Source organism: Sycon ciliatum, chromosome 3 (genome assembly GCF_964019385.1).
Source record: "Sycon ciliatum chromosome 3, ocSycCili1.1, whole genome shotgun sequence".
Taxonomy (NCBI): domain Eukaryota; kingdom Metazoa; phylum Porifera; class Calcarea; order Leucosolenida; family Sycettidae; genus Sycon; species Sycon ciliatum.
This window is the reverse complement of record NC_088645.1, coordinates 38,061,442-38,089,349: the sequence shown is the minus strand read 5'-3', so window position 1 is coordinate 38,089,349 and position 27,908 is coordinate 38,061,442. Positions and strand designations below refer to the sequence as shown.

Sequence of the window (27,908 nt, the reverse complement as noted above, 5' to 3'; positions counted from 1 at the left end):
TTCAACACCTTCCACCATGCTTGCTGCCGCGTCATCCTTGGTGTTTCCCGGTCCAAACAGTGGCAGGAGAGGATTTCCACCGAAGAGATTGCGCAGAGGATTGGGCTGCCTGCGAACATTGATGACCTGATTCGCTGCCACCGTCTTCGTTGGCTAGGCCATGTTGCGAGGATGGCTTCGGGCCGCTTGCCGAAACAGGTTCTCTTCGGGGAGCTCTCAGCAACCCGCCCTCGCCATGGTCCCAGGAAGAGGTACCGGGATGTCATCAGCGCTGACTTGAAGGAGGCGGAGATCTCGGATAGGGGCTGGTATGACGCAGCTCAGAACCGCGCAGATTGGAGGCAACTTACACAGCATCGTCGCGCTCCTGTGCAGAGGGTGGACACATTCCCCTGCCCCTGTGGTCGCGTTTTTGGTCGGTCAGGAGACCTCAAACGCCATGCAAGATATTGCTCAGCTCGCTAGCTATCATCGCCTTACGGCGATGGGCGTCCAAGGTCCAAGGTCCAAGGTGTGTGCCTGTGTGTGTGTGCCTGTGTGTGTGTGCCTGTGTGTGTGTGTGCCTGTGTGTGTGTGTGTGTGTGTGTGTGCCTGTGCCTGTGTGTGTGTGTGCCTGTGTGTGTACGTACCTGTGTGTGTACGTGCCTGTGACGTGTACAGCCGGTGTGTGCACACCGCTAGCTAAACCGACCAACGGCTACTCCCATGGCACAAACTATTCTGCTGGAGGCAGCGTCGTCTTCGGCTGAAATTCCGGATACAACCTGCAGGGAAGCATTGTGCGCATCTGCCAGATTGACGGTTCCTGGAGTGGGGCAGCTGCCTCATGTAATCGTAAGTTGAATTTCAAGAGAGCCAATATATGCCTCTTGTGTAGAGAAGCTTCAGGCTTGTAGGAAGGCAGATTCTGGTGGTGTTGATCTTTCCTATTTACAGAGCATGTAATAGTCTGGGTGTTACCTGCCACTTTTCATCATCACAAATGATGATCGTGCTAATCACAGGACCCAGGACCAGTCGGGCATCTCAGCCTGAGTCCTTAGGATATATGTTATACTTGCAGGTGTATGGTTAGGGTGTTTCACTTGGTACCAGAACACTGAGTTGTTGGCATAAGCCGGTGACTTTTGTCGAGCCTGTTTTAGGCTACCACCTCCTCCAAATATACTAATATCTCTTGACTGTACGAAAGATGTGCCGAGCAGACACTTTCTTCATCTCTTGACTGCTTTGTGTGTTGTGTGTATGGGTACATGTATCCAGCCATTCAACTGCAGTGCCAGTCTGGCTACCTGCCCTGCCTGCGTTCCAGTGGCTGTATCCTGCCAGCACAGCGCTGCGACGGTGTTTGGTACGACTGTGCTGATGGCTCTGATGCACAGTACTGCCCAGGCAAGGTCACACCAGCTCCAGGTAAGCACCAGCAGCAGCACTGATAGTACTGTCGTGGGCATGGAAATCCGGTCGCACGTCTAGTGGCCCCAGGGCGCTGGCCATGCAGCCGTGGATAACGTGGACATGCATTATGCGCTGCAGCGCGCTGGTCGCATCGGATCAACATGACTTTGTGCACTGCACGCAGCGCTAGCGTTCTGTACACACTGAGGGCAGGGCGCCGACCCCGGTCAATCGACTGGATTTCCATGTCCGCTACAGTAGTACCATGACTTCTATTACAAGCAAAATGTAGAGCTACTGTTGACCGCTATTCACTGCTGTATCTATTCTATTACTTTGCATGGCCATGTTGAGGCAGTCTTCGCATCAATTTCCTTTACACAATGCGTGTACTAGAATGTATTCAAAACCAACGTCTGTGCCACGCACACCTACGCAAACGTATTAGGGGTGAAACGAGTATATCGAATACTCGAGCGCTCGCTCGAAAATCCGAAAGGAGCGAGTACTCGTTTCGCAAAATACTCGAAGTATCTTATGCACAGTGTACTGTATGCTTGTACATCAAGCACTTCTGTTACTCTGACCAGTACTGATAACCCATGCAAGCGTGAAATTATTGCTTGTCCCTACTTACCAACAAAAGACAGTAGTTCAGACTATTTCCTGCACTAGGCTGCATGCAAGGCTACATGTGTATCAGGTGTAGTACGTTCAGTGTTACGAGAGTGTGTGCAGTACATTGTTTTATGTTGTCAGTACTCAATCTGCGGACAGCATGCTGTTTCGTTCTTTTTGAACTCATCAGCGCAGCACAGAGAAAATGAGGCCGAACCTGATAGCAATGGAAATAAAAATTTCCAATCAGGCCCGAACGTACCTTGCCAGAGTGCTCAAACTGACAAGTCAGTGAGCTCTGCATAACGCAAACAGCAAAGGCACTACCCCACGCAAGAGTGCTCAACTGCTACAAGAGCAGGAGCGAAATACTCAATCTGCGGACAGCATGCTGTTTCGTTCTTTTTGAACTCATCAGCGCAGCACAGAGAAAATGAGGCCGAACCTGATAGCAATGGAAATAAAAATTTCCAATCAGGCCCGAACGTACCTTGCCAGAGTGCTCAAACTGACAAGTCAGTGAGCTCTGCATAACGCAAACAGCAAAGGCACTACCCCACGCAAGAGTGCTCAACTGCTACAAGAGCAGGAGCGAAATACTCAATCTGCGGACAGCATGCTGTTTCGTTCTTTTTGAACTCATCAGCGCAGCACAGAGAAAATGAGGCCGAACCTGATAGCAATGGAAATAAAAATTTCCAATCAGGCCCGAACGTACCTTGCCAGAGTGCTCAAACTGACAAGTCAGTGAGCTCTGCATAACGCAAACAGCAAAGGCACTACCCCACGCAAGAGTGCTCAACTGCTACAAGAGCAGGAGCGAAATACTCAATCTGCGGACAGCATGCTGTTTCGTTCTTTTTGAACTCATCAGCGCAGCACAGAGAAAATGAGGCCGAACCTGATAGCAATGGAAATAAAAATTTCCAATCAGGCCCGAACGTACCTTGCCAGAGTGCTCAAACTGACAAGTCAGTGAGCTCTGCATAACGCAAACAGCAAAGGCACTACCCCACGCAAGAGTGCTCAACTGCTACAAGAGCAGGAGCGAAATACTCAATCTGCGGACAGCATGCTGTTTCGTTCTTTTTGAACTCATCAGCGCAGCACAGAGAAAATGAGGCCGAACCTGATAGCAATGGAAATAAAAATTTCCAATCAGGCCCGAACGTACCTTGCCAGAGTGCTCAAACTGACAAGTCAGTGAGCTCTGCATAACGCAAACAGCAAAGGCACTACCCCACGCAAGAGTGCTCAACTGCTACAAGAGCAGGAGCGAAATACTCAATCTGCGGACAGCATGCTGTTTCGTTCTTTTTGAACTCATCAGCGCAGCACAGAGAAAATGAGGCCGAACCTGATAGCAATGGAAATAAAAATTTCCAATCAGGCCCGAACGTACCTTGCCAGAGTGCTCAAACTGACAAGTCAGTGAGCTCTGCATAACGCAAACAGCAAAGGCACTACCCCACGCAAGAGTGCTCAACTGCTACAAGAGCAGGAGCGAAATACTCAATCTGCGGACAGCATGCTGTTTCGTTCTTTTTGAACTCATCAGCGCAGCACAGAGAAAATGAGGCCGAACCTGATAGCAATGGAAATAAAAATTTCCAATCAGGCCCGAACGTACCTTGCCAGAGTGCTCAAACTGACAAGTCAGTGAGCTCTGCATAACGCAAACAGCAAAGGCACTACCCCACGCAAGAGTGCTCAACTGCTACAAGAGCAGGAGCGAAATACTCAATCTGCGGACAGCATGCTGTTTCGTTCTTTTTGAACTCATCAGCGCAGCACAGAGAAAATGAGGCCGAACCTGATAGCAATGGAAATAAAAATTTCCAATCAGGCCCGAACGTACCTTGCCAGAGTGCTCAAACTGACAAGTCAGTGAGCTCTGCATAACGCAAACAGCAAAGGCACTACCCCACGCAAGAGTGCTCAACTGCTACAAGAGCAGGAGCGAAATACTCAATCTGCGGACAGCATGCTGTTTCGTTCTTTTTGAACTCATCAGCGCAGCACAGAGAAAATGAGGCCGAACCTGATAGCAATGGAAATAAAAATTTCCAATCAGGCCCGAACGTACCTTGCCAGAGTGCTCAAACTGACAAGTCAGTGAGCTCTGCATAACGCAAACAGCAAAGGCACTACCCCACGCAAGAGTGCTCAACTGCTACAAGAGCAGGAGCGAAATACTCGTACTCGCTCGTTTTTTCAAAGAGTACTCGAGTCCTCAATTTTGGCACTCGTTTCACCCCTAGGCCAAACATGCATGCACTGAATGCCTCTGCTCTGTGCACTCTGTGCTTGTGCAGGTCAAAGCGACTGCCAGGTCCTGTTACCACCGGCACTGGGCTCAATGACCGTGAACGGCTTGATGTTCAGCAACACGACCACGTTTGTGTGCACATCTCCCTATGTCCTTATGGGCTTGGCCGTGCGTACTTGTGAAATCAACGGCCAGTGGAGTGGTGTGCAGCCAACTTGCGTCCGTAAGTACATGTACCAATGCTCGACTGGCTTGTATTATGCATTCCCGTTCATCACACCGCTCATACTGTCAAATGCTGCCTCTTCTCATTCACAATGGCATGGGTCACAGTAGATAGGCCTGGTGCAGGTATTGCCAGTTCCTTGCTTGCTGCAGTACAGTATGACATATTAACTTAGCTGGTAAGCAGTGCATGTGTGCATGGCAAGTGTCAATTTTGTCCATTGCTTCCCAACCCATGTGTAGTGACGACTGCTGCTCTGAGTGCGGCCAGTGACGAGCTAGTCAAGGACTCCGTCTCAGAACGCGTGACACAAACGTGTAAGCCTAGTATTGCTGCATAATTAAGAGTTTTGCCAGAACAGTTTCCTTTTGGCAATTTCTCCTACTGCTGACTGCTGAAATTGTTGTGTCCTTCACAACTAGTCTCTTTGTTCTAAGAAGTCTGCCTCTTTCATCGATTCGTGTTTGCCTAGCTGCGTTACGCTATTAGTAGCCTATTACTTGTTGTGCAATGGGGCTGGCCTAAAAGCTGTTCGCTCAACAGCGGTGTTGCATGGCATAGAGAGAGAGAGAGACGGCAAGCCGCCTCGGTATATTCACGGATAGAGCTTTTAGTAGAAAGGAAAAGGACATATGGATACGAGTTAAGAGTAACTGTCCACCACTGTAACTAGATACTACAGTAAAAAAATGCAACAACTAGGCACAAAACTGACCTGAGACATTCGACGACCTGACTCCTAGCTTCAACACATCTCTGTAGCGCTAACCAACAGCCTTCCAACTTGGAAGGTTCAAGGTTAAAAGGAGAGACCAAAGAGGGGAAGGTAAGCGCAACGAAAATGAGCACAAGCTAGTAGTTGAAGCTACAGTCCCACATGAACAAGAAATGTTGATTGTTACTGGACGATGACGAAACCAGTATTACCTTTCCCTCTTTGGTCTCTCCTTAACACTACGGAGATGTGCTGAAGCCAGGAGTCAGGTCGTCAAATGTTTTAGTGCCTAGTTGTTGCACTTTCTGACTGTATTTAGTATATAGTGACAGTTTAATACTCTACACTCATATCCATACGTCCTTTTCCTTTCTACATTAATTGTATTATTGCCATACTGGCTCAACATCCGAGTTTCAAAGAGCTTTTAGTGGACGACTTAATCCATTTTATTTTTGGCAATACTTACAATTATCCAATCAGTCATATTGTAGATCAGGCTATGCTGTGGGTAAGTGTACTCCTGGCCTTGTATGGCTTATTGTTTGCCAGCGAGTATTTAGCATCATCTACTAGTATTCACTCGTTTGACAGCCAAAGAGTATTTGTGTGGGAGGCTGGGAGTCTCGCACCTGACTTGGTCACGTTGCGCCTGAAGGTCACTAAGACGCGGCCATATATGGTGGAGTCGTCGCAGTTCCATCTACTGTCGACGAAACATGCCCGGTATTGGCTATTCCGGTACATAACAGCCCATGCCTGTAGCACTAAGCCTGTGTTCACTTTTGCCAAAGGGATCCACCTTACTCGACCTTATTTAAATAAGAATACTCTGTCACGCTCTCAACTGTTATCAGGTTAGCTCCTGCTCCATACCCATTGTTGGAGCGACAGTCCTGGAATCCAGAGTTGCAAGTGAGGTGGTGATACGGCAAGCAGACGGTGGCAAAGTATGGCTTAAAAGCTCTACATCTGGCAAGTGGCCGGCATACCACCCCAATGGACATCGGAACAGTACACGTAGAGTAGCATCTCTACGTGACAGGGTATGAGCGCAAGTGAGTTATTATGCTCTACTAATGTGCATTGATTCTGTGACTATAGTTGGTGCACAGATCTCATCACATGTGCCTTAGGCGGGATTTGCTATTGTCACTGGAAAATTCAGCCGTAACAAACAGTGTGATGGATGAATTTGACTCCAGGTATCTGCTTTTGGGAATGCCATGTATGCATGTCTGGCGTGCTGCTGCTGCTATAATGTTGTGGCAGCAGCATTTTGGTGCGATGGACTGTTCTTGTAACGGTGTACCTACCCATTTGCTATTGCCGGATGCCGTGTTTTGTCTGTTGTGCCTGTTTGAAGGTGCCAGACCAGCTTGTGTTGGTGCGTTCCCGTTAAGTTGCCAGGGCACCATATTTGTAACGGCGTTCCCGTTTTGCTGTTGTGGGGCTGTGTTTGTATCGGTGTGTTCCCGTTGAAGTTGACGGGGCACCACGTTAGTGGATTGTGCCTGTTTGAAGTTGCCAGGCCAATCCTGTAACGCACACCCGTTTGCTGATAATTGGGGACATGTTTGTCGATTTTGCTTGAGATCCACAGGGCTGCGCCGGTTGCCTTGTGCGGATTAGACTGTTATCTGGCACTAGTCTTGATCTGTTTTATCAGATTCAGATCAGCTATTGTTCCTATACGAGAAAATCTGTGGGTGCACATTCAATTCATTTGCTGATTTGCGTGCTTCTGCAACGGGCGTTTACATGGTACATGGTGTGTGGGCGTATGTGTGGTGTGTTCATGCTGTACAGGCCAGTATTGCCAAGCACTGGGGACGGACCTTTGGCAATCTGAAAAATGTTTTGTCCGAGAATCGATCCTTGGATCTGTGGCGTTGCAGTTGTGGTGCTCCCGACCCTCTTGCGCGATGGCCGCGGAGACTTGGCGAAAAGGTTCGAGACATACGGCATCTCGATATCTTCCACCACAATCAGTACATCAGCACCACCATCGAGCGTAGCGACATCAGCAATAGAAGACGCACATGATATCATTCCCCCTTAGCGAAGACCCGGGAATACCTGAGAAGATCTTAGCCGCGACTTTACTGGAAAAGTCGTCAGTGACAACGGCACTCCATATTTTAGCTGCATGCAGTTAGGTCTCTCAACAAGTGTACCCAAAGTGTTCAAGCTAATACACAAGCAAATTCACTAGGGTCCGAGTATATTTTCCTACACCTCTCCCTGTTTGTTGTTGTTATTTCTGCATTCGAATTGTTTGTGTACCTGTACATTTATTACAGTAGAGCCACGCATCCACGGCTGTTGTTTCCAAGGGGTCAGGCTCGTCAGTTATACAAAACCTTTCAGCAATCTGGCCTTAGGCTTAGTTCCTTGACTTCTTGTACCACTTTCTTAGATGCACATCCCACTGGATAGTGAGCAATACGTGTGTAGCAGAATCTGTATTCCAGAAAAGCAGAGACTAGAGTCTATTGACACTGCGTTTCTTTTTAAAACGTTATTGGCTGTGGTGTTCCTAGAGGTATACACGTACATTCCTGTGGTCTGTGGCGCCCGACTGTATTCGTGGTGCATCAACAATTTTTAATTTTGTGCACTCGTGAAAACCTGCCTGAGGCTGTGAGGCTGCAGAGTGTTGACTGTGTTTTGCTTAAAAAAACCCATCAGGTCTCCTCAGATTTTCAAGTCTGGCCCTGAATTTTGCCACTCTTCGGTTTCAAAATCTAGTGAAAGCCTAGCAGTGTTGTGTGCTAGCAGTGTTGTGTGTGCATGTGTGTATTTTGTACAGTGCTGGCCAGAGAAATCCAACCTCGTTAATAAAGTAGCGCCGCGTTGGAGAGCACAGACCGGTCCAGTATGTATACTACTAGGGCTGCGTATTGCCCGGCGCAATTTTATTCATAAATTGGATTTCTTTGGCCAGCACTGTAGTTAGAAAGAAGTAGGTCCTCTAAGGTTCTCTGTTTGTGCGCAATTGTGGTCACAGTGGCAGTAGTGGGTGAGGGGTAGACTCAGTTACTACGAAGATGGCGTATACATGATGGTGTGTATACAGTCATGTAGTTGAATGTTACTTCGGGCTTAGATCCAGAGGTTCTTGCAATGATGACCCCGGGTTTATGTACATGTATCATTCACCTACCGTTGTCATAATGGCACTAGTTGATAGAACACCTGTATAAGTACAGGCTGTTTATCTAGCATTTTCCAAAATAGCACTCCGTACTTCGAGGCTGCAGCCGTTTTGCATGCAACGTTGTACGTGTTGATCGGTTGACAGCATGTGACAAAGCCGAGGACACACTAGTGTATCAGGAGCACTGTTTTTTTACACAGTGCGTCCCCCGCCTTGTAACATGCTGTCAACCGATCAACATATTAATTTATCCAACCTATACCAACATTATACATGTAGGGCTATGCATGCTTTCAAAATTCTTCCTTGTTGAAGTAGAATATCGTGCTCGTGGGGGCTTTAGTAGTTCCTTTGCCAGATGTTCTATGCGTATCTCAATGACTTATCAGTTTCAGCACTCGGGCAAGGCACATTCGGGCCTACACATGTAGCCTTGAATTCTGGCTTGGAGGCATGATTTATCTATTTTCATGGCTGCTAGGTTCATCCTTAGTTGAGAGTTATTTCTCCGTGATTCGCTGATGAGTCCACAAAGGACGAAACAGCTAGACAGTACTAGTGCTGTCCCCAGATCGTGTATTCTAAATCCATAATACCGACGCTCAACCTCCGGACAGCTGTTTCAACCTTTTTAGGTCTCATCAATGGAGCTCAGAGTTGAGGTTAAACAAATGGCAATACGGTCTATATGAAATGAACAAAAAAAAGCAATTTGAAAATGGCTCAAAGCATCAAAGTCAGCGAGCTATCTGCAAGACACGTACAAAGAGAGCTTTGCACGAAGGCAGATACATATTACATATACCTTTGACACTAACCAAAAAGAGTGCTCAATCAAGTAAACGCAAGGCAGCGTAATGCGGTGATTGAGTCTATAAAAGCTATAGTGACATGTAGCCAGGCCCCCAGCACAATAAGCTGACTTGCATCATGCTAAAATCGTTCACACAAATCTCTTATAATAATTATTATGTAGATTGCAGGATAGGGTGGTTGCACCAGGAAGTGCTGTCTCTGCGATAGTGGGACCAGCCAAGATTGCAGTACAGTCGTCCACCATCAATCCAGCACTTCATTGGCCAACGCCCTCGATACACCAGCATGATTTCCGGAGTTATTACCATTCATCGACACATGTCCCCCCCCCCCCAGTTCTTCGGCACCTGACCCGAGTTCTATTTGGGCCGCACTACTTTGTAGCAGTCATACTATAGTACTAGAACTGGATGCACGTGATATCCACTGGAATTGGCGCTGGCCATGAGCTGACCCACCGTCGTGCCTCCCAGTGTCAATTTTGTCAATTGGGCCAGTGATCCTACCACAATCTGGAACATTATCAGTACTCGCCTCTGTTGACTTGCCAGCACTAGTTCTGGTGGATCCGGGCATGTTTCTGCCTTCTCTTCAGCATGTATTCTCCTGCAGGTGCATCTTTCACCTCCTTCTAATGCGCGAGCACATTTATGTGGAGATTCAACGACACATACACCAGAAAATACAGAACGGAACAGTGGCTGCCAATGCGACACAAGTACCACATAGACCTAAAAACTCATAAGCACCATGGGAGTTAGATGCATTTACGGGCAGTATGCCAGGATTTGCGCAGCTAATTTAAAATCAGATTAGCAATGCTGTGTGCTACCTAGGCAGCATCTTGGACTCAAAAACCAACCGATTGTGGTCCAACCCAACCGACAGCGTTGTCGGTGGGTTCCGATTGGCAGGTGTTGGATGGACGTATGATCCATGCGTCCCCACAAGCAATGAGAAGTTAACAATGCTACTAAGGATATAATATCGCGGACAGCAGTACAATGAAACTGGGCCATTCATTATCAGCAATATCAGGGGTATATCCCATCCGATAAGACGCACAGCTCGTGTATGGCGGACTTTACAGCAGGTCCCGACATAGCTTGCCCCGTGCCCTTTACTACTCCTGGGCCAAAACTGTTGTACAATATTCGAGAGGGTCTAGCCTAGTGAGTGTGAACAGACTGGCAAACCATATCTCCAAGTGATTCACATGTTGGTATATTCTCCGTTATCATACATCAATTCCGAGCAATTCGACACCCGAATATTCTCGCACCACTACAGCTGAAGTATTGACCACAAACCATGTTCCATTTGACTTACAAAAGGAACTTGCAAAAGGCATGAGAGCACTGGAATCTGTAAAGACTCTCGCATTATTAGCCACCATACATACCTTTCGGGAAGTCGTGTTGGAAGCAGCATGCTCGGAGAGCAGAGCTGAGTGAGATCTGCATACAGTAACACAGCGACAATGAATCACATGAACAGAAGGAAGCAGTCGTATCCGTACACATCTGAATATGCGCTTATGGGAGGAAAATCTGTGCGACAAAAGAGGACCGTGTTATGCAGGTGTATGTCTTACCCGGGTACGTACTAAGTGAGTTCCACCATACGTATATAATTTTATTGCAATTGAATCACTTGACTGACTGGAGCCAAAAATATCAATTGGCACTTACTCCGGTTACCCGAATGTTTCGGTACCACTATCATTAGGTTTTTTGCAATCGAACCAAGTCATAGTTGAGTCATTTTCAATGCGTTATGTGTTACCTGACGTGCTCACTGCATCAGCCGCTATGTCAGATTCCACCAGGCATGCACCAAACCAGGCGCAATGCGCACACTGATGATGGTGGTTGGCACACAACGAGCAGTAGTAAAAGTGAAAGGACTTTTTGCATGTGATTTTGTTGTAATTTGCGCCAGTCGAATTGTCTCAGTGTAACTAGTTTATCGTTAGCTTACTAGTTTGCTTATACAAAAGAGAAAGACCAAGGAACTACAAGTTACGCTATACTGTCCACTAACACCACCAGTTACTAAACAATCAGCTCATGCGATAGCTATTGCACGACACTGAACAGCTCTAGCACATCTTGGATGCGCACTCCAACAGCCTTGTGGACGACGACCGTCACTGGAGAATCGGTCCGTCGCTCCACCAGCCCGGCGGCACAGTGGACAGTGCCTTGGGGGTGTCAGCCATGGATCAGGCTGATAAGGACGTGGTGGAGACGGAAATGATGTTTGCAAGGAAGAGTGATGATATGCGTATGTGCTCTTAATCTCAGGGTCGTGGGTTTGAGCCCACGTTGGGCGCCAAATGTCGTCTCGGTTGGAGAACGAGCTGCCTCTACTATACCCTCGCCACGCCACACATCAACGGACTAGTCAAGTGGTTTTTCTCTAGAGCTAGAGAGAGAGAGCTATTCATTTACTACACTTCAGGAGACGACGGGAGAACTGACAACTGACATGGCAAAAGGAAACATGATATCGGAAAGTGGTGCCCTCATCAGCACAAAAAGTGGCGTACTCGATATCATATCAGCACAAAAAGGTGCACGTGTCAGCAATACAACAAAGCAGTGCAGCAGCATGTACGGGTCAGCAGCACAGAGACACAAATACAGCAGCAGGTACGACAAAGAGACAACACGTGCAGCCACATGTACAACATATGGGTGTGACAGTCCATATATGTACGTGTGAACACTACACACGATGAGAACATGCAAAGTATGGAGACCCAGACTGTGTGGTCAGCAGGACACAGCCCGTACAGGATGGAACAGACAACTGAACGTAATAAAGCACCACGTACCGGCGGACTAGTCGACGTTGATGGGAGAAGTGGCACCCCCTGAGGCAGCTACGGATGCTAGAACTCTACAGCCAGACCAACACCAATATAAAACAAAAGGGTACACCACACCACGAAGCAAGTCAAATAAAGATGTGTGAACAACGGCCACACACCACAGAAAAGCATACAGAACAAAAACTCAATTACCGACACCATAGACACTGCAAAATCCAAACAAGAGGAAAATACTAACTCCCTGAGGACACTGAGCATGAGGCAAACGAGCAAGCAACCTCTTGCCGATGTTCCACCGTGCAACAACAATTTGCCGGGCCGCACTGGCCACCGGACTGTATGATAGGGGTATTACACCTGGACCTCAAGACCAACGGGCGAAGGACAGCAGGCCGGGCCCAGGTAAATACAATGAGGAGCACTGTATAGAACTACAGAAATAACCCAAACCCATGCCAATCTGACCAACATACCTTCCCTGCGCATCCATTCCTAGTGTACGGATCTGAAAGATGAAAGATGGAGCGCTTGTATACACGGGCCCGGAAAGCCTGCTCCGGCCGCTCGGCAGCAGCTTCGTAGTGGTAGTCAAGGGTCGAAGACCGACGGATACGGATCAACTCCCCAGTGAACACACCTTTGCCCATACTACAGGGGTGGTTACTACCGACAAGCAGATACAGGAAGCGATTGGTGAACTTGAAATGAGGCTTCACCGCCATGTATCCCTTACTACGGAAAACTGTGGTGTCCAGGAAATCAATGCCATCATGTGCCAGTTCATGAGCAAACTTGAGGGCCGAACACTTATTAATCCTATCTAAAGTGCGCTGAACTTGACCTTCGCAACCATGCAATGATAAAGCGTCTATAAACCTGAACCTCTAAACCCTCCCCCTCTAAGATCGGAAAAACGTACCACTTCTCCAAATACAGCCGCATGATAACAATGTCGGCATAGACCACTGCTGCAGGCGAACCCATGGCAGTCCCTTGGATCTGCCGAAACACACCGTTACCATACACAAACTCATTTTTCTTCCGAATGACTGACATCAAGGAAGTCACTGCTGTTATTAACCATGTACGAAGGGCCAGGGGCATCCACCTTGTACACCTGTATGTGATATACCACGACAACCGAGCTCGTTGGGGATGTTGGTGTAAAGGCTGGTCACATCTATACTCAAATATAAATAATCGTCCCGCACAGGCAAACCTTCTACCAAGTTGATGAAATCCGCAGTTGAGGTCAGAACAGTACTTTCCTCACATACATGCGGGTTCAGAAGAAAGTGAATGAACTTAGCGGGATAGTAGCCAGGACTATTCAGACTAACAGTAGGCCTAACCTTCAGGACCCAGGGCTTATGTGTTTTGAGAAGTCTCCTGAAAACGGGCATGCGCCCCCGGTGCGACTAAGAACAGTGACATATATTAGTGGGCATACAATGCTCAATGTGATGCCTAGTCATGGTGAGTAAACAATTGACTCGGGTCGCTCACACGAAGTCTCCACACAGCCTTGAGCCTGTTGGTTGCCATCGGCAGTCTAGCCGCATGCTCATCTAGCCCCTCAGGCAAAAGACAGTCATTTATAATGTTGGGCATTGTGATGCTGGGCACGACCTATATCATCATAGTGAGATCAGTCCAGGACTACTATCACAATAGACTGCCTTTGAATATGCCTGATCGCGTTCTAGCTCCCAAACTATGTGCTGCATGTGTACACTCCGCCTATGGTTAGTCTACTCCAGAACAACGCCTGGACAGGTTCGTTGGGGGGCATGATGTCCCCCCACCCCATTCCCCTCTTGCCCCCTGCACCTGAAGTACCGGTATTGCCCCCCCCCCTCCCCAAACAAATTACAGGACACAGATGGAGCACTGGGGAGCACGTAGCAGTAGGCAAAGTTGACGATGCCAGTGCAGACACGGCCTGACCTCGGTCACCACACTGGCACCGTATAGTCTCCAAGGGACATAGCTACCAGAGAACACACAGAATGGGAGTATATAGTGCTATCTCGGTGGATAGACAACCCCCTATACACAAAATATCTACTGATAGAGTTCTATGTAGACCCTATGTGCACATATGTGTGGATCAGTACTGGTAAACGGACAGCTAACCCTAGTCTAAGTAAAATAAATGTAGAATGTAGACCCTGGGCAAAAAAATAAGTAAATAAAAATATTGACTAGTTTGAGGGAAAGACACAAACGGGAAAAGTCTGAAGAAAAAATTGACTGCGAATCACAAGGTCCCGAGTTCGAGACCCGCGCTGGGAGCAGGGAGCGTATACTGTGCTAGCAAATGCGGTGATGCATGCGTGAACCACTTTACATGCAGTGAACTGCGCCGACACCCACGGTCAACTGGGTACTCACTACTCGGAGTGAGGGTAACATGGATGCAGCTAACGAGGTTAGCCCCCTTTTCGGGCATTGGTTGTGAGACTTACCACCTCACCCTCGCCGTTAGGCGCTGCATCTGCCACCCTGGTAGCACAGGCATGGTGGTGGCCTGGCACATGCGAAACTTCCTAAGCTGGTTGTGTTTCTCAACGCAATTGTATAGCCGGTGGTAACGCGGACGTGCAAACTTTACTTTTTTTTTACACACACGAGGGAACTCGGATGGAGAGCCAAAGATTAAAATTAAAAAAGAGGACCATCAGTTTACGAGTTATCCGTTTTGTCCAACACTAACGGAAATAAACGTGATGCAGCTAAGCATCAGGTCGTTGAATGTCAGGATCTCATCAGTCAGTTTTTGTGCTAATTGTTGCACATTTTTGACTCAGCAGTATTCTGCATATAACCGTTAGTGTTGGACAAAACGGATAACTTGTAAACATGAGGGAACACTCATCCTTACCCAAGTCCCAACGTCAGCACTCGGCGCTGCTCCGAACCAAGAGGGACACTGGAGAGATCGTCCATCAGCTCCTCTCTTGTCCTGCGATCAAATCACCTAATGCTAAAACACAAGAAGATAGGAAATGCAAGTAGAATAAATAAATCAATAAAATAATAGTACGAAGTAGTGGTGGCGACTTCGGCGATGACTTGTAAGAAAGGGTTTGCTCCCCACACCGGAGCTTGCGCTATTCCGCCGACTTTACTTGACACTTGACTGACTCACGACTGCCATCCAGAGCACACGAGAAGTCCATCGAACCTTCGACTCGGCAAACCTGCAAGAAAGCACCACTCCCTGCTCAATACAATATGCTGATGAGGGGTGAATTCCCCTAAACACTGTGTATTGAGCAGGGAGTGGTGCTTTCTTGCAGGTTTGCCGAGTCGAAGGTTCGATGGACTTCTCGTGTGCTCTGGATGGCAGTCGTGAGTCAGTCAAGTGTCAAGTAAAGTCGGCGGAATAGCGCGAGCTCCGGTGTGGGGAGCAAACGCTCTCTTAATAAAATAATATACAACAAAACAAGTTTGAACAGCTGCAAACGTAATGGACGATCCGAACAAGACCAATGATATACCTAGCAATAAGTGTGCAGAGTGTGCAGCCCAAGGAGAATCATCCCACGGCAAAGTTTTTTGTTTAGGGCATAGACTCACAGTAACAGGCTCACCTTTGCTGCATCTCACACCGCTTCACATGGTCATCTACTGTATCACCATGGTAATTTCTGTTGCACATTGCTGCTTGTTTAACGAAAGGCAGAAAACACACCGAATTTCCAGGAATTACCATGGTGATACGGTACTTTAGCTTGAACCTATTGTATGACGGGTTTTCTATGATTCATAATGACCCAGGGAATAACTAACAGTTAGCGACGCAATTCTTCTGAGGTGTAAAGTGACTTCAGGAATATGTAGCAGAAAACTGCGATGCATGCTGATTATTTACTGTGCCCTATTGTGCACAACATACCAGGTGTGTTACTCAGGGATGAAGTAGATGCACACACGTGCCGTGCATCACGGCACAGGTTAGGTTTGCTACTAGCTGCTACAGTGTGCTTGTGGTCCGAACTTGCACTCTACTCAACTCTGCATACGCAAAGAGTGCTGGTGCCGAAATGAACCAGAAGGGTGCTGAGTGGGACGCAATAACACTGACTCTGTATACCCATGTACACAGATATGATAGGGTATGCAGTACCTGTTCTAAGATTTAACACAAACCGGGTACACGTCTACCTGGCACAATTCCTGCAACACTGGGCAAGAGCCAGATGCGTTCAAGTGCGGCTACTGTGTGTCAGGGAGTCGTAGAATTACTTTCGACTTCCTGATGTACATGATTGTACATGTATGTGTCAAAAGCTACCCATTCAACACTCAAGCTACTTTTGATTAGGAGAGAAAATTTCCTTCCATTCGTCCAGATAATAAATTACAACAGACCCCAAACTTCAGCGTCCAGCCTTCCTATCTCGCTGTACACCATCAGCGGGCGCGAAGAAACTGCTCAGTTGCACCAACAGTGCGGTGGAATGGGGTGGGGGGGGGGGGGGAGGAGAGGAGATTGAGCGCGAGCAGGTGCCGCCAAAATACACCAGGGCCAACGTACACAAAGCGGGAGGCCAGGGGAAAATATCGTACAAAGCAAGTCCATCAGTCTGGGTCAGCGTATGCTAGGCGGGAAGTCAGTGCGTGCACCGGAGGGGGCAAAATAGCGTACAACTCTAAGCAAACCGGAGCAACTGCCGACCAGCCAAAAGGATGTATCGGCTGATACGCACATGAACTGAATTGTGCCATCGTACTTCGTGAGTTCACGACACTCCCGCCAGAAAAAATGAAAGCAGAAGGAATTTAATAGAGCAATGAAATTACAGTAATTAACTGTGCCCTCACGGCATACGATTACAGTGGATAAATTAGGTGAAAGAATTTTAAAAGTTCTTCAAATTTGGTTTTCTGTCGAAGGGGCGACATGCAATGGGAGGATTTAGCGGAGGGTTTGTTTATGATTGATTATGTATTGTAGCTGGAAATATCTAGGGTACCCCGTAAGAAGACCTTGAGTCTGTGGGGATTGCCCTATAAAAATATGAATAAATAATAATAATAATAAATATGATGGCATGTCTTACAAATGACTAAATATCCAATAGACAAGCCAGGATTCCGTCTGTTGCTTGGGCTGCAGCCGCCCTGCGTGGTCTTGCTCTCGGCTCGGCTGTTGCTGTGGGTGGGGCGTCGGTTGTCGACGGCGGAGCTGCTGCTGCTGCTGCTGCTGCAGGGAGTTCGTCATCCATCACCGGTGGGGCTTCGGCCGGAAGCTCTTCGGCTATCGACGGTGGAGCTACTTCGAGGGGGTAGAGGCAGCTCAGCGGACGTGAAACGGTTGTTCCCGCAGCTGTGATGACACGCGCTGCCCTAACCTTTCCATCTGTCTCGCTGCGAATCAGTTGCGTGATCTTGCCCAGTCTCCAAGATCCCCTTGGCACGCGCTCATCTTTGATCAGAACAACTGAGTGCACTGTTGGCTCAAAGATGGACTTCCGAGATTGGCAATGCCCGGTGTCGGACCGGAGGATTGGCAAGTACTCCTTCTCCCATATGGTCCAGAACGTATCCAGACTTGCCAACTGACACTGCCACGTGTGTAGCATCTCTCTGGCTGGATCTCGGTGTGGTGCAAAGTCGATGTCCTCCAGTGTCGCAGAGGGGATTGGAATACCAAGGCTGCGTCCGTTGGCAATGAAGTGGGCTGGCGTAAGTACCACTCCATCCAGGCTGTCTTCCCCACCCGGGACGTAGGTTAGAGGGCGCGTGTTGACGATAGCCTCCACCTCTGCCAACATTGTTGTAAGTTTGCCCTGTGTGAGCAGCCTTCTGCCAATTGTCTTCCTCACGCAGCGCTTCACTACTCCAATAAGCCGTTCGTATACGCCACCCTGCCAAGGTGCGCATTCCGTCGTGAATCTCCATTGTACTTGCCGACTGGAGAGGTATTGCTGCAAAGACTCGTCTTTCAGGACCTCGCGCCATCCGATGTCAAAGGTGGTGGCAGCCAACCGAAACTGAGATGCATTGTCCGAAAGGAGCAGTTCGGGCACCCCCCGACGCGCTGCAAACCGTGTGAAGCAGTCAATGAAGCTAGCGGTGCTCAGCGATGGGATGACTTCAAGGTGGACTGCTCGTACAGCCAGGCATGTAAACAGGCACACCCACACCTTGGAGGGTTCGTCTTTGACTTGAACAGGGCCAAAGTAGTCAATGCCGACATACGTGAACGGGGCCGAACGAATCACTCTTTCTTTTGGAAAGGGAGGCATTGTCGGTAGAGCGAAAGCTGGACCTTCGTGTCGTCTGCATACTCGACATTGCTTCAGCACAACCTGAACCTCCTGTCGGCCTTGCGGTATCCAGACGGTGGCTCGCAATTGCGTTAGCGTGTGTGCCGCACCAGCGTGGAGAAGGCGCTCATGGTGATGCAGAATGACAAGCTTCGTAAACCAATGCCGGCGAGGAAGGAGCGCTGGTGGCAGGTTGTCGATGCCCTTGCTGGCGTGGATCAATCGACCCTGACATCGCAAGATTCCATTGATGTCGACGACTAGACCAAGCTGGTTCTGGAGCGTGTTCCTCTTGTTGTTAGCGATATCCAGTAAAGTACAGCGATACGTGGTAGCCTGAATTGATCGAACCCACATGACATTAGCAAGGCGCAAGTCCATTGCCGTAGCACTTGGTCTGTCCGACATACGCTCGAACAGGTTGGAGAACCAGACGTGTCGTGACGCCACAGCTGCTTTTGTAGCCGTGCTCAGTCTGTCCCACACTTGTTTCTTGAGAAACTTTATGCACAGCGTGGTCACTCGTAACAGCTTGCGGAGGCTGGAGCAATTCGCTCCCCCCTCCAGTTCACTGTACGCTGGCGCCGCTGCAGCTTCCGTTGCTGTTGCTACAGTTGTGTCAGATGCTGCGAGTGCTGGCAGAGAAGGAACGTTCCATGTTGGCCATTCGCTCGGGTCCAACAGCAGCCACTGTGGACCATTCCACCAGAGGGTGTTGTGCGCCAGTTCATCCGCCGAGCAGCCACGTGATGGAATGTCGGCAGGGTTCTCACTCGTGTGGACGTAACGAAAGGATGCATCAGCTGTCTTGATCTCATCCACACGGTTAGCAACGAAGCGAGGTAGGGGCTTTGACGTTTTCAGCCAGTAAAGGACGCATGCCGAGTCTGTCCAAATGCATGACGCGGTGATCGGGATTCCGAGTTGTGCTTTCACATACTTCAAAGCCCTTGCTCCAATCAGTACACCAAGAAGTTCCAGCCGCGGTAGTGACACAGTCTTTGGCGTCTCTCCTTTGGCTCTGGTCTCCTTAGGTGCGAGTCTGGTCTTGCTAAATACCAGGCGGCAGGTGGTGCCAGCAGGTGTAGACAGTCGCAAGTAGACCGCGGTTGCATAGCATTTAGCAGAAGCATCTGAGAAGACGACCAGCGAGTATAACCCATTATCACCGCTGCTTCCTACCAATCTTGGGATGTTAATCTCGCTAACTGTCAATAACGATTGCAGGATGACATTCCATTCTCGTAGAAGTTCATCTGGCAGCAGTTTGTCCCAATTGTGCCCTTCCATCCACAGCCGTTGTACAAATATCTTGCCTTGGATAGTAATAGGAGATACGAGTCCCAGGGGATCGTACACAGCTGCTACTGTCTGGAGTACAGTCCGTTTGGTTACCGGAGAGTCATCTGGCTTGGGGCCGACGATGCTGAGCGTATCCGCAGCGACTTTCCATTTCAAGCCAAGCATTGATTGCGAGCCGCTCAAGTTTTGAGGTTGCTCGGGTAGGCGTTCGTTGACTTCAGATGAGCTGGATACCCACTCACGTAGATTCATGTTGGCCTCGCTGAACAGTTTCCTGGATTCGTGATAAAGAAGCATGGCCTCTTCAACGCTGTTGCAGCCGAGTACTACATTGTCAACATAGATATTCTTCAAGATGGCAAGTGCAGTGTCGGATGCTGCTGCTTTCAGGTGGTATTCAATGGTGGCTGCTAGTAGGAAGGGACTACTGATCAGACCAAACGGTACTCTGCAGAACCGTAGTATCCTGACGTTGTCTGGAGTAAGAGGCCTGGTTGGATCCTTGTACCAGAAGAATCGTAGCACGTCCCGATCTTCTGGGTGGATTAGGATCTGGAGGAAGGCCTTTTCAATGTCGGCCAAGAGGACAATCGGGTAGATCCTGAACCTCATCATGAGAGCACAGATGTGCGGGAGGAGTACCGGTCCTCGAAACAGGCATTCATTCAATGACATTTCCTTCTGGGTAGACTTAGCCGACCCGTCGTAGACTACTCTCACTTTGGTTGTAGCCTTTGTGGGCGTGATGACTGGGTGATGCGGCAGATGATGTGTCAACGCTGACGTTTGCACCGGGGCATCTTCGATTATCCCTGTATTCAGCTGGTGTTGTATGACAGTATCATACTGATGAAGTAGTTCGGGGGATGATTCAAGGCGCCGAGACAATGTCTTCATCCTGCCCATAGCCAGACCATAGTTCGACGGGAGGTTGCTATTGTTATCCTTCCAGGGAAGGGTGACCTGATATCGTCCATCAATGATTTGAACGGTGCTATTGAACCTTTGAAGGGCGAGGTCGTCGTCGGAAATAGTCGGATTGTCCACAATGCCAATGACGTCCAGTTTCCACATGGTGTCCACGTCCTGGTATGTCTGAGCTGTTGCAGTCATGGCAGTCACTGCAGTCATTGCTGTGATTTCCGAAGTCCCGTTCTTGTGACTGCCTTTACCAGATACGACCATTCCAAGCTCAGACGAGATGGTGAAGAGCCCCGAAGGAAGTTGAAGTCGGTGGCCCGTTACCACATGCCAAAAGTAGTCAGAGCCTATTAGGATGTCGACCACTAACGAAGTGTTGGACGAAGCCATTAATTCTGCATCCGCAAGAGGGCTGCCATTCATTTGCTCTTGCAGAAACGACCTGTCCGTAGATGTCAGTGGTTCTCGAGTAATGGCATTCGTAATTTCATCGTCAATGATATTGGCAGTTACATTCAGAATACGGTCTCCGAGGAGGGGCAGTGGAAGACAGACTACTTCCGAGTTGATGGTCTTGACAGCATTGCTTGCAAAGGTCGAAAGAGCCAGTTCCTCTGTTCTCAAGACTTCCAGTTGAAGATGTTGTGCTAATCGCCTCGTAACATACGATCTGTGGCTCCCAGAGTCAAGCAGGAGATGGGCTGTAACCTTTGGCTTGCCGGGTGAGTGAAATGAAACATTTGCTGATGGTAATTGGACTGCCTCCGTGATTGATAGCAGGGTGTTCACTTTAGACGGTTGCGGGCCATGGCCTTCATCCCGCTCTGGACAAACAGTCCAGTGGTGGTGACCCTGTCTGTGGCAGCCGTTGCATTTATGCCACGTTCTCTGGGGACATTGTGGCACTCGGTGATTGAGTTGCAAGCAGAGGTAGCACCGACCTTGAGCTGTCAGCCGTTGTTTCCTTGTCACTGTTGTGCGATATGTTTGACAGTCGTTGTGCTTGTGATCACCTCCACAGAATGCACAAGGTGACAACTTGAAATATGTAGGTTCGGTATACTTGTTCATCACTTGTGTTGCTGCAGGGGGTTGTGTGCCGGGTCGTACATTGCCATGAGGATGTCCATTGTGGATTGTGGAGGGTTGTGTGCCGGGTCGTACACTGCCATGAGGATGTCCATTGTGGATTGTGGAGGGTTGTGTGCCGGGTCGTACATTGCCATGAGGATGTCCATTGGCAACAAGGGAAGTACCAGCGTCCGAATTGGTTGTAAGTGTGCTGGTTTGTTTCACTTCTTGACCTTGTGTTTGTTGTACCAGAATCGTAGGCAATTGACCAGACTGAACCTGGGCAGTTCTCAGTGCATTAGTACGAATATCCACAAATTGCCTCAGTGCCGTTCTCAACAGTGATACCGTCCATGGAGTATTCAGAGAGAACCGTGTTTCTTCCAGTTTAGTTGTGACTGCCAATGGAAACTTTGCAAGAATCTGGTGGATGAGAAGACGTTGGCTATCCACATCCTCGCCCAGTGTAGAGAGCTGTCGAAGAATCTTGTCAATGGAGTCGAATGTTGATTTGATGCTCTCAAAGTTGTGGCCAGCCTCCGGAAGTTGTTGAAGTCGGGCATACAATCCACCGATTATTAACTGAGGTTGCCCAAACTTCGTCTTAAGAGTCTCGACTGCCAAGTGATAGTTGGATTCAGTTAATGCTATGCCAGCAATTGCATCTCTGGCTTCCCCTTTCAGGCTGTCATTCAAGTACACGAATTTGGACACAATGGATAATGTGGGGTGTTCGTGCACTGTCGACGTGAACAGGGACCAGAATTCGGGCCACTCCAATACAGATCCTGAAAATTGTGGGATTTTCAGATGCGGCAGTCGGACACAAGGTGCAGCAGATTGTTGGAAATGGTTGGAATTCGCTGATGGTGCCGCAATGTTTGATTGTGCGAGGACAGCAGCACGTGCCGCTTGTATTGCCGCAGCCGTTACCGCCTCCTCAAATCTGTTTGTCGGATTGTTGATACCATTGCCCCTGACATCAGCCACTGTTGGATTACAGCCATTAGTTGTTGAGGTGTTTGGGTGCTGATGGTTGGTGTTGACCATGTGTGTACTGTGTATCAGTGGTTGTGTGTGCGGAGTGGTGCGTGACTGGGCATTCATGAGAGTGTCGGCCTGTTGCAGTTCAGGATGGATGGTGTGGTGTGATGGTGGTGAAGCTGTGTTGTTGCTTTGTATATGTACTTGTGTGGATGTTGCAGGGAAGTGTGAACCATGCATGCTGTCAGACTGAGAAGTAGTCAGTTCAACGTGTGGTTGGTGTGATATAAGGTGCCGTGTAGTATGTGAGGTGGGTAGGTCATGTTGTTGAGATGTGTGTGTGGTATCTGGTTGTTGTGGATGTAGGAGTTGTTGATTTCCCATTGACCCATTCATTTGTTGCATCTGCTTGGGGAGAAAGCCCTTCCCCTCAGACAATGATTGAGGAGAATCCATTGCTGCCATTTGCCTGTGATTTTCAAACAGGTTTGTAAGTGACCGAACATTTTGCTGCTTCGTCACCCAATCCACTACACTTCTAGCTTTGTCGGCACTACCAATCTCGCTAGCAAGTGAACTTCGTTCTACTGCTTCCTCCAGCTGAGCCTCCCGTTCCTCGATTATCATGCATTCTCTGTCAAATCTTTCTGACCATTGGTCGAGAGTATCTAGTGCCTCCTCGTCGAACTGAGACTCGACGATCATTCTCTCATTTTCTAAAAAAGCGTTAATGCTGTCTCTTAGTGCACGAATATCCTCAATGTCAACAGCCAGCTGGGCTCGATTAGAACTTCGCACAACCGTGCCCTGCAACCTCTTTGCAATCCTATCGAATCTGCGATAGGCTATGGATCTGGAGCGCCGTGCTGCTTCTACCGCATCCATTCTAGTACATGTAACTACTAAATATGAGCTACGTGACTATATGTACTACAGAGTTTACGTTTACGACATAGCCATGACCTCCAATGCGTACAGTGGTAGAGCAGAATAATTATACTACGTATGACAACCCAAAGAAGCAACAACCGTACCGATTAGTAAGGAAGAATTGACGATTGTTGAAGTGCTCCAAGACAGAAACGGGTAGGAGAGTTGTAATTATATTAATTAGATCAGGCCAATTGTCGTACCGTGATGCGCAGGTAATGGTAGAAAGAGATATCAAATCCAAGCCAAGTAACCGCTAAGGTTGATAGTTAGTTTAGATTCCTTTGTGCCAAGTAATCCAAGTTGATATCCAAGTACAGTAAAATTCCAGATTCCCGTGTGCCAAGTAATCCAAGTTGATATCCAAGTACAGTAAAATTCCAGATTCCCGTGTGCCAAGTAATCCAAGTTGATAACCAAGTACAGTAAAATTCCAGATTTCCGTGTGCCAAGTGATCCGAGTTGATAACCAAGTAAATAATTCCGCAATGCCCACTACTACCGGTCGAATTCTTTCCAATCAATACTACAAACAAACTAACAAGCGTTACGCGGGCGATCTCTACTCCGCTGTAACTGTATCCGGAATCCTGGTCACAGCACCATGTCAAAAGCTACCCATTCAACACTCAAGCTACTTTTGATTAGGAGAGAAAATTTCCTTCCATTCGTCCAGATAATAAATTACAACAGACCCCAAACTTCAGCGTCCAGCCTTCCTATCTCGCTGTACACCATCAGCGGGCGCGAAGAAACTGCTCAGTTGCACCAACAGTGCGGTGGAATGGGGTGGGGGGGGGGGGGGGGGAGGAGAGGAGATTGAGCGCGAGCAGGTGCCGCCAAAATACACCAGGGCCAACGTACACAAAGCGGGAGGCCAGGGGAAAATATCGTACAAAGCAAGTCCATCAGTCTGGGTCAGCGTATGCTAGGCGGGAAGTCAGTGCGTGCACCGGAGGGGGCAAAATAGCGTACAACTCTAAGCAAACCGGAGCAACTGCCGACCAGCCAAAAGGATGTATCGGCTGATACGCACATGAACTGAATTGTGCCATCGTACTTCGTGAGTTCACGACAGTATGAACGTACTCGTACTGGGCACTCTGGCCGCACGCATCTGCACGCGTATGCAGCCTGTCAGTGGCGGTATACCCTCGAAGTATAAAAAAGTATAGTACTCGACAGGACTTCCGACCGGGTCGCAGGTAACCCAGTGTTCTTTTTCCAAAAGGTCCAAGTACTCACAAACAGGGCCACTGACCCGGCTCTGGAGCAGACACTGGTAATCTAGGTCCAAGTTTGCTTGATTATGTTCTGACGCTTCATGTGCTTTCATAGCCAAGGTTTCTCACTTTCTTCGCAAGCTCTTTTAGTCTTGAGAGTTGACAACTGCTTATGGTTGTGTTGGCAGAAAACATGTCAGCTAATCTGACAACCGTCCAACCCCATTTTACTGGTAAGTAGTCAGCGAGTGGCTTTGATGGGGCCATACTAGAGGGAAAGTTACGCGGCATATTTGTGCTTCCTTTTTGAAAACACGTTCTCGCTCGAAGGGCTTCTAAACTTTATCCCTGCGCTCATTGATGGAGTTGCCAGCAGCACTCTACAGAAGAACAATGTTGTCAAGTTTTTTTATGAAAAATTGTCAAACATTTTCAAATTGCTATAAGTTTGGTTAGGGCCGGGTTCCATTGCGGCTCCGCAGCTCCACGGCACTTGGCTGCATGCAGCAGAGCGGCGCGGTTCCAGTGACACTCGCCATTCACAGTACCGCGATCGTGCTCGACGTTTTTTGATGACATTTAGCCTGCCTGCGCACGCGTGAAATCCAAAAAAATCTCGTGTTTTGGCCTGTGCAACGAATTAAAATTCCCCCGAATAAAACAAATAAGTGCGGGAAACAATGCAAGCCGTGACCGCGGCTTGCATTTTTTTGTATCAAGCAGCGAAGCGAAAGCTGGTGATGAGCCGCGGCCTCGCTGGACCAGCTCGTAATGATGACGTTTCATGCCGTGGATGATGTGCGGCGGAGCGGCAGTGGAACCCAGCCCTTAGGCAAAGGAAATTTGTCATTAATTTGTTTATGCTGCATAGATGGAGAGCTGCACACTCTGGCTTATGGACTCTCGCCTACAGTGTAGTCGTACTGCTAGTGTACTGGCATTACAGAAGACACGAAAAACGAGAACATAATTATGGCGAGAAAGTAATTACTGGCTAAGAATTGCCCTAAGACTTACCGCTTCTCAGTGCTCCATACCAGGAAGTAGTACAATACCTACTCCCTGCTCCATACGAGTGTTTTCTCCTCATTCTCTGCATCCTTTACCCCAGGAGTCTCGTCCATTTAGCGGCTCAAATGCTTGAGCTCCGGATAGCGGAAAATAGCTCGTCGTCCATTAGCGGCTCTAATAGTACCTGGTCTGAAGTGTCGCAGTCTAGCAACTATGATTTTTCCAGGAGGGTAAGGGTTGCAAACCCAAAGAGACCCTAAGCTTCGTCTATCAAACAAAACAATTGCCCTAAAAAATGGAAGAGGAAAAGAGTGAGCTGAGCGAGCTGGTCTGAGCGCGCTACTTTTCAAAAAATAGAAGCTGAAAGCCATCAAAGTCAAAGCATTCTGGCTAGCGCGTTTGTGTATATCACGAGCGCTAGCGCGCTAGTCCCAGCAAACGCTCGCAGGCCAGAGTTAGCGCTATTTGTGCTGCTTGCCGCACGCGGCAGCTGGATGGATCACGTGATCCAAGCTGACAAATAAGGTCCGATGGTTCAGCTACATTGAGCCACAAGCATTGAACACATGCTTTGGTCAGTCGTGATAAATCTAATATTAGTGAGGTTTTGCATTCCAAAATTCGGCAAAAAGATTCGGCACGCGGGAGCGAGGTCGAAAATGCACACGAAGATTCGGCATGTTTGTTCGGAAAAAGCTCACTTGGCCGAACATATTTTTCGGATGCATTTTCTTGTAGAAGAGCGCTCGCGCTTGATTTATTCAAAGAGGTTTCTTATCTCGGCATGGCTTCGCAGGCGTCTTTGGTGACATCAGCATCGTCAGGTACCCCTGATTGCTCCTCTCCACTGCCTGCCTACTCTCTTTCGCCTGGAGTGTCCTCACCGTCATCTGTATGGCTGAAAAGACTATGGCAATACGCATAAAATTTGATTTGGCCATGGAGTTGGTTTTTCTGAGGCGACTGAGGCGGGTTTGGCTCTCGAGTCTTTGGGCGATCAAAGTTCGTCGGAATCAGCAAGAAAAGAAGAACGGGACAGGACGTTGCTGATGCTGGGGCTCACGAAATTAAAACACATCATTTTCGACTTGCAAAACAAACGTTGGTGCGAAACTTCGACATTTTGACGTTCGCCAAATGACCGAAGAACGCCGAGCCGAAATTCGGAATGCAAAACCTCACTATTGATTTCATACTTGATCAGTACAGGAAATAAAAGACCATGTAAAAGACCTCGACTTCGCCTCGGTCTTTTACTCGGCTTTTTTCATACATTGACCTCGCACTCACTCAATATTAGATACTTATGTAGACGCTAGGCTTGTCTGTTCACACACTTACACGTCACGTGGTACACAGCCGGGCTAGGTCGTAGTAGACGCAAGGCAGGGCAGAGGAAATGATATCCTGAACTGGAGCACGGACGGTGCAGCTAGCAGTCCAACACCCTATGTCGTTCGCTGCACGCTCCAGCGGCCAGAGCTCTGTGGCTTCATTCATCTGTCTGATCTGGCAAAAATTGTAGATTTACGCGTAGATTATGTACATGACTGTACAACATGACATCAGATTCTACTGCCTGCTCCACACTACAAAAGTACAGTGCTACTCGTGTACATCCATATGTAGGTCTACATAATCATTGCGGGCCGATCTTTCTGCTGATGCTCCCACACCAACTCCGAAATGAAGCCGACAGTCTGTGTCGCCAGAGCAGAGGCGGACTAGCTGTTCAAGTGTCATCACATGCAACAGTGCTAGTGAGCGATGTCGCCTGTACTAAAATCATTATGACCCTACCTGTCTGTTCACTGGCCTGTCTGTTCACCCACGTACACTTCACGTGGTACACAGCCGGGCTAGATCGTAGTAGACTCAATGCAGGGCAGAGGAAATGAGATCCTTTTTTTTACAGGCAGTGAGTCCAGCGGGGACGAAACGTAGAATCTACGTCGCAATCGAGCTATGTCGTTGCTGTGTCATCATCTATGTGCCATGCGCTACTTGATGTACCAGCCTGCTATGCCGGATACCGCCAGCTATGCATCGACCAGGCGCCAGGCGCGAACTGATGGTGGTGGTGGTGAGAAGGAGAGCTCTGTGCCAGAACTTTGCAGCCTAGAGAGCGTGTGTGGGCAGGCGTGTGTTTA

At 48.5% G+C, this 27,908-nt stretch overlaps 2 protein-coding genes and 1 long non-coding RNA gene across 3 annotated transcripts in view; 2 read left to right on the top strand and 1 right to left on the bottom strand.

The window, feature by feature from the left end:
• Window positions 1-465, top strand: part of LOC135813055 (uncharacterized) — a 2,612-nt gene extending 2,147 nt beyond the window's left edge. Inside the window, exon 3 of the mRNA XM_065326274.1 lies at window positions 1-465. This exon is cut by the window's left edge and continues 1,256 nt beyond it. Within this exon, the coding sequence (XP_065182346.1) occupies window positions 1-465 (465 nt within the window).
• The window catches only part of LOC135812122 (CUB and sushi domain-containing protein 2-like), a 26,022-nt gene extending 18,277 nt beyond the window's left edge, over window positions 1-7,745 (top strand). Inside the window, exons 10-15 of the mRNA XM_065325452.1 lie at window positions 661-834; window positions 1,264-1,413; window positions 4,332-4,508; window positions 4,754-4,828; window positions 6,084-6,284; window positions 7,036-7,745. The gene's annotated coding sequence lies outside the window, so the exon portion shown is untranslated. The remainder of the gene's footprint in view (window positions 1-660; window positions 835-1,263; window positions 1,414-4,331; window positions 4,509-4,753; window positions 4,829-6,083; window positions 6,285-7,035) is intronic.
• Window positions 7,746-9,049: 1,304 nt separating this feature from the next.
• On the bottom strand, window positions 9,050-26,065 carry LOC135812121 (uncharacterized). Its single transcript, XR_010552751.1, has 5 exons — window positions 25,765-26,065; window positions 14,923-15,024; window positions 12,042-12,106; window positions 10,605-10,659; window positions 9,050-9,830 (listed from the first exon to the last, which is right to left on the bottom strand). It is a non-coding gene; the product is annotated as an uncharacterized LOC135812121 (long non-coding RNA).
• Window positions 26,066-27,908: the final 1,843 nt, after the last annotated feature.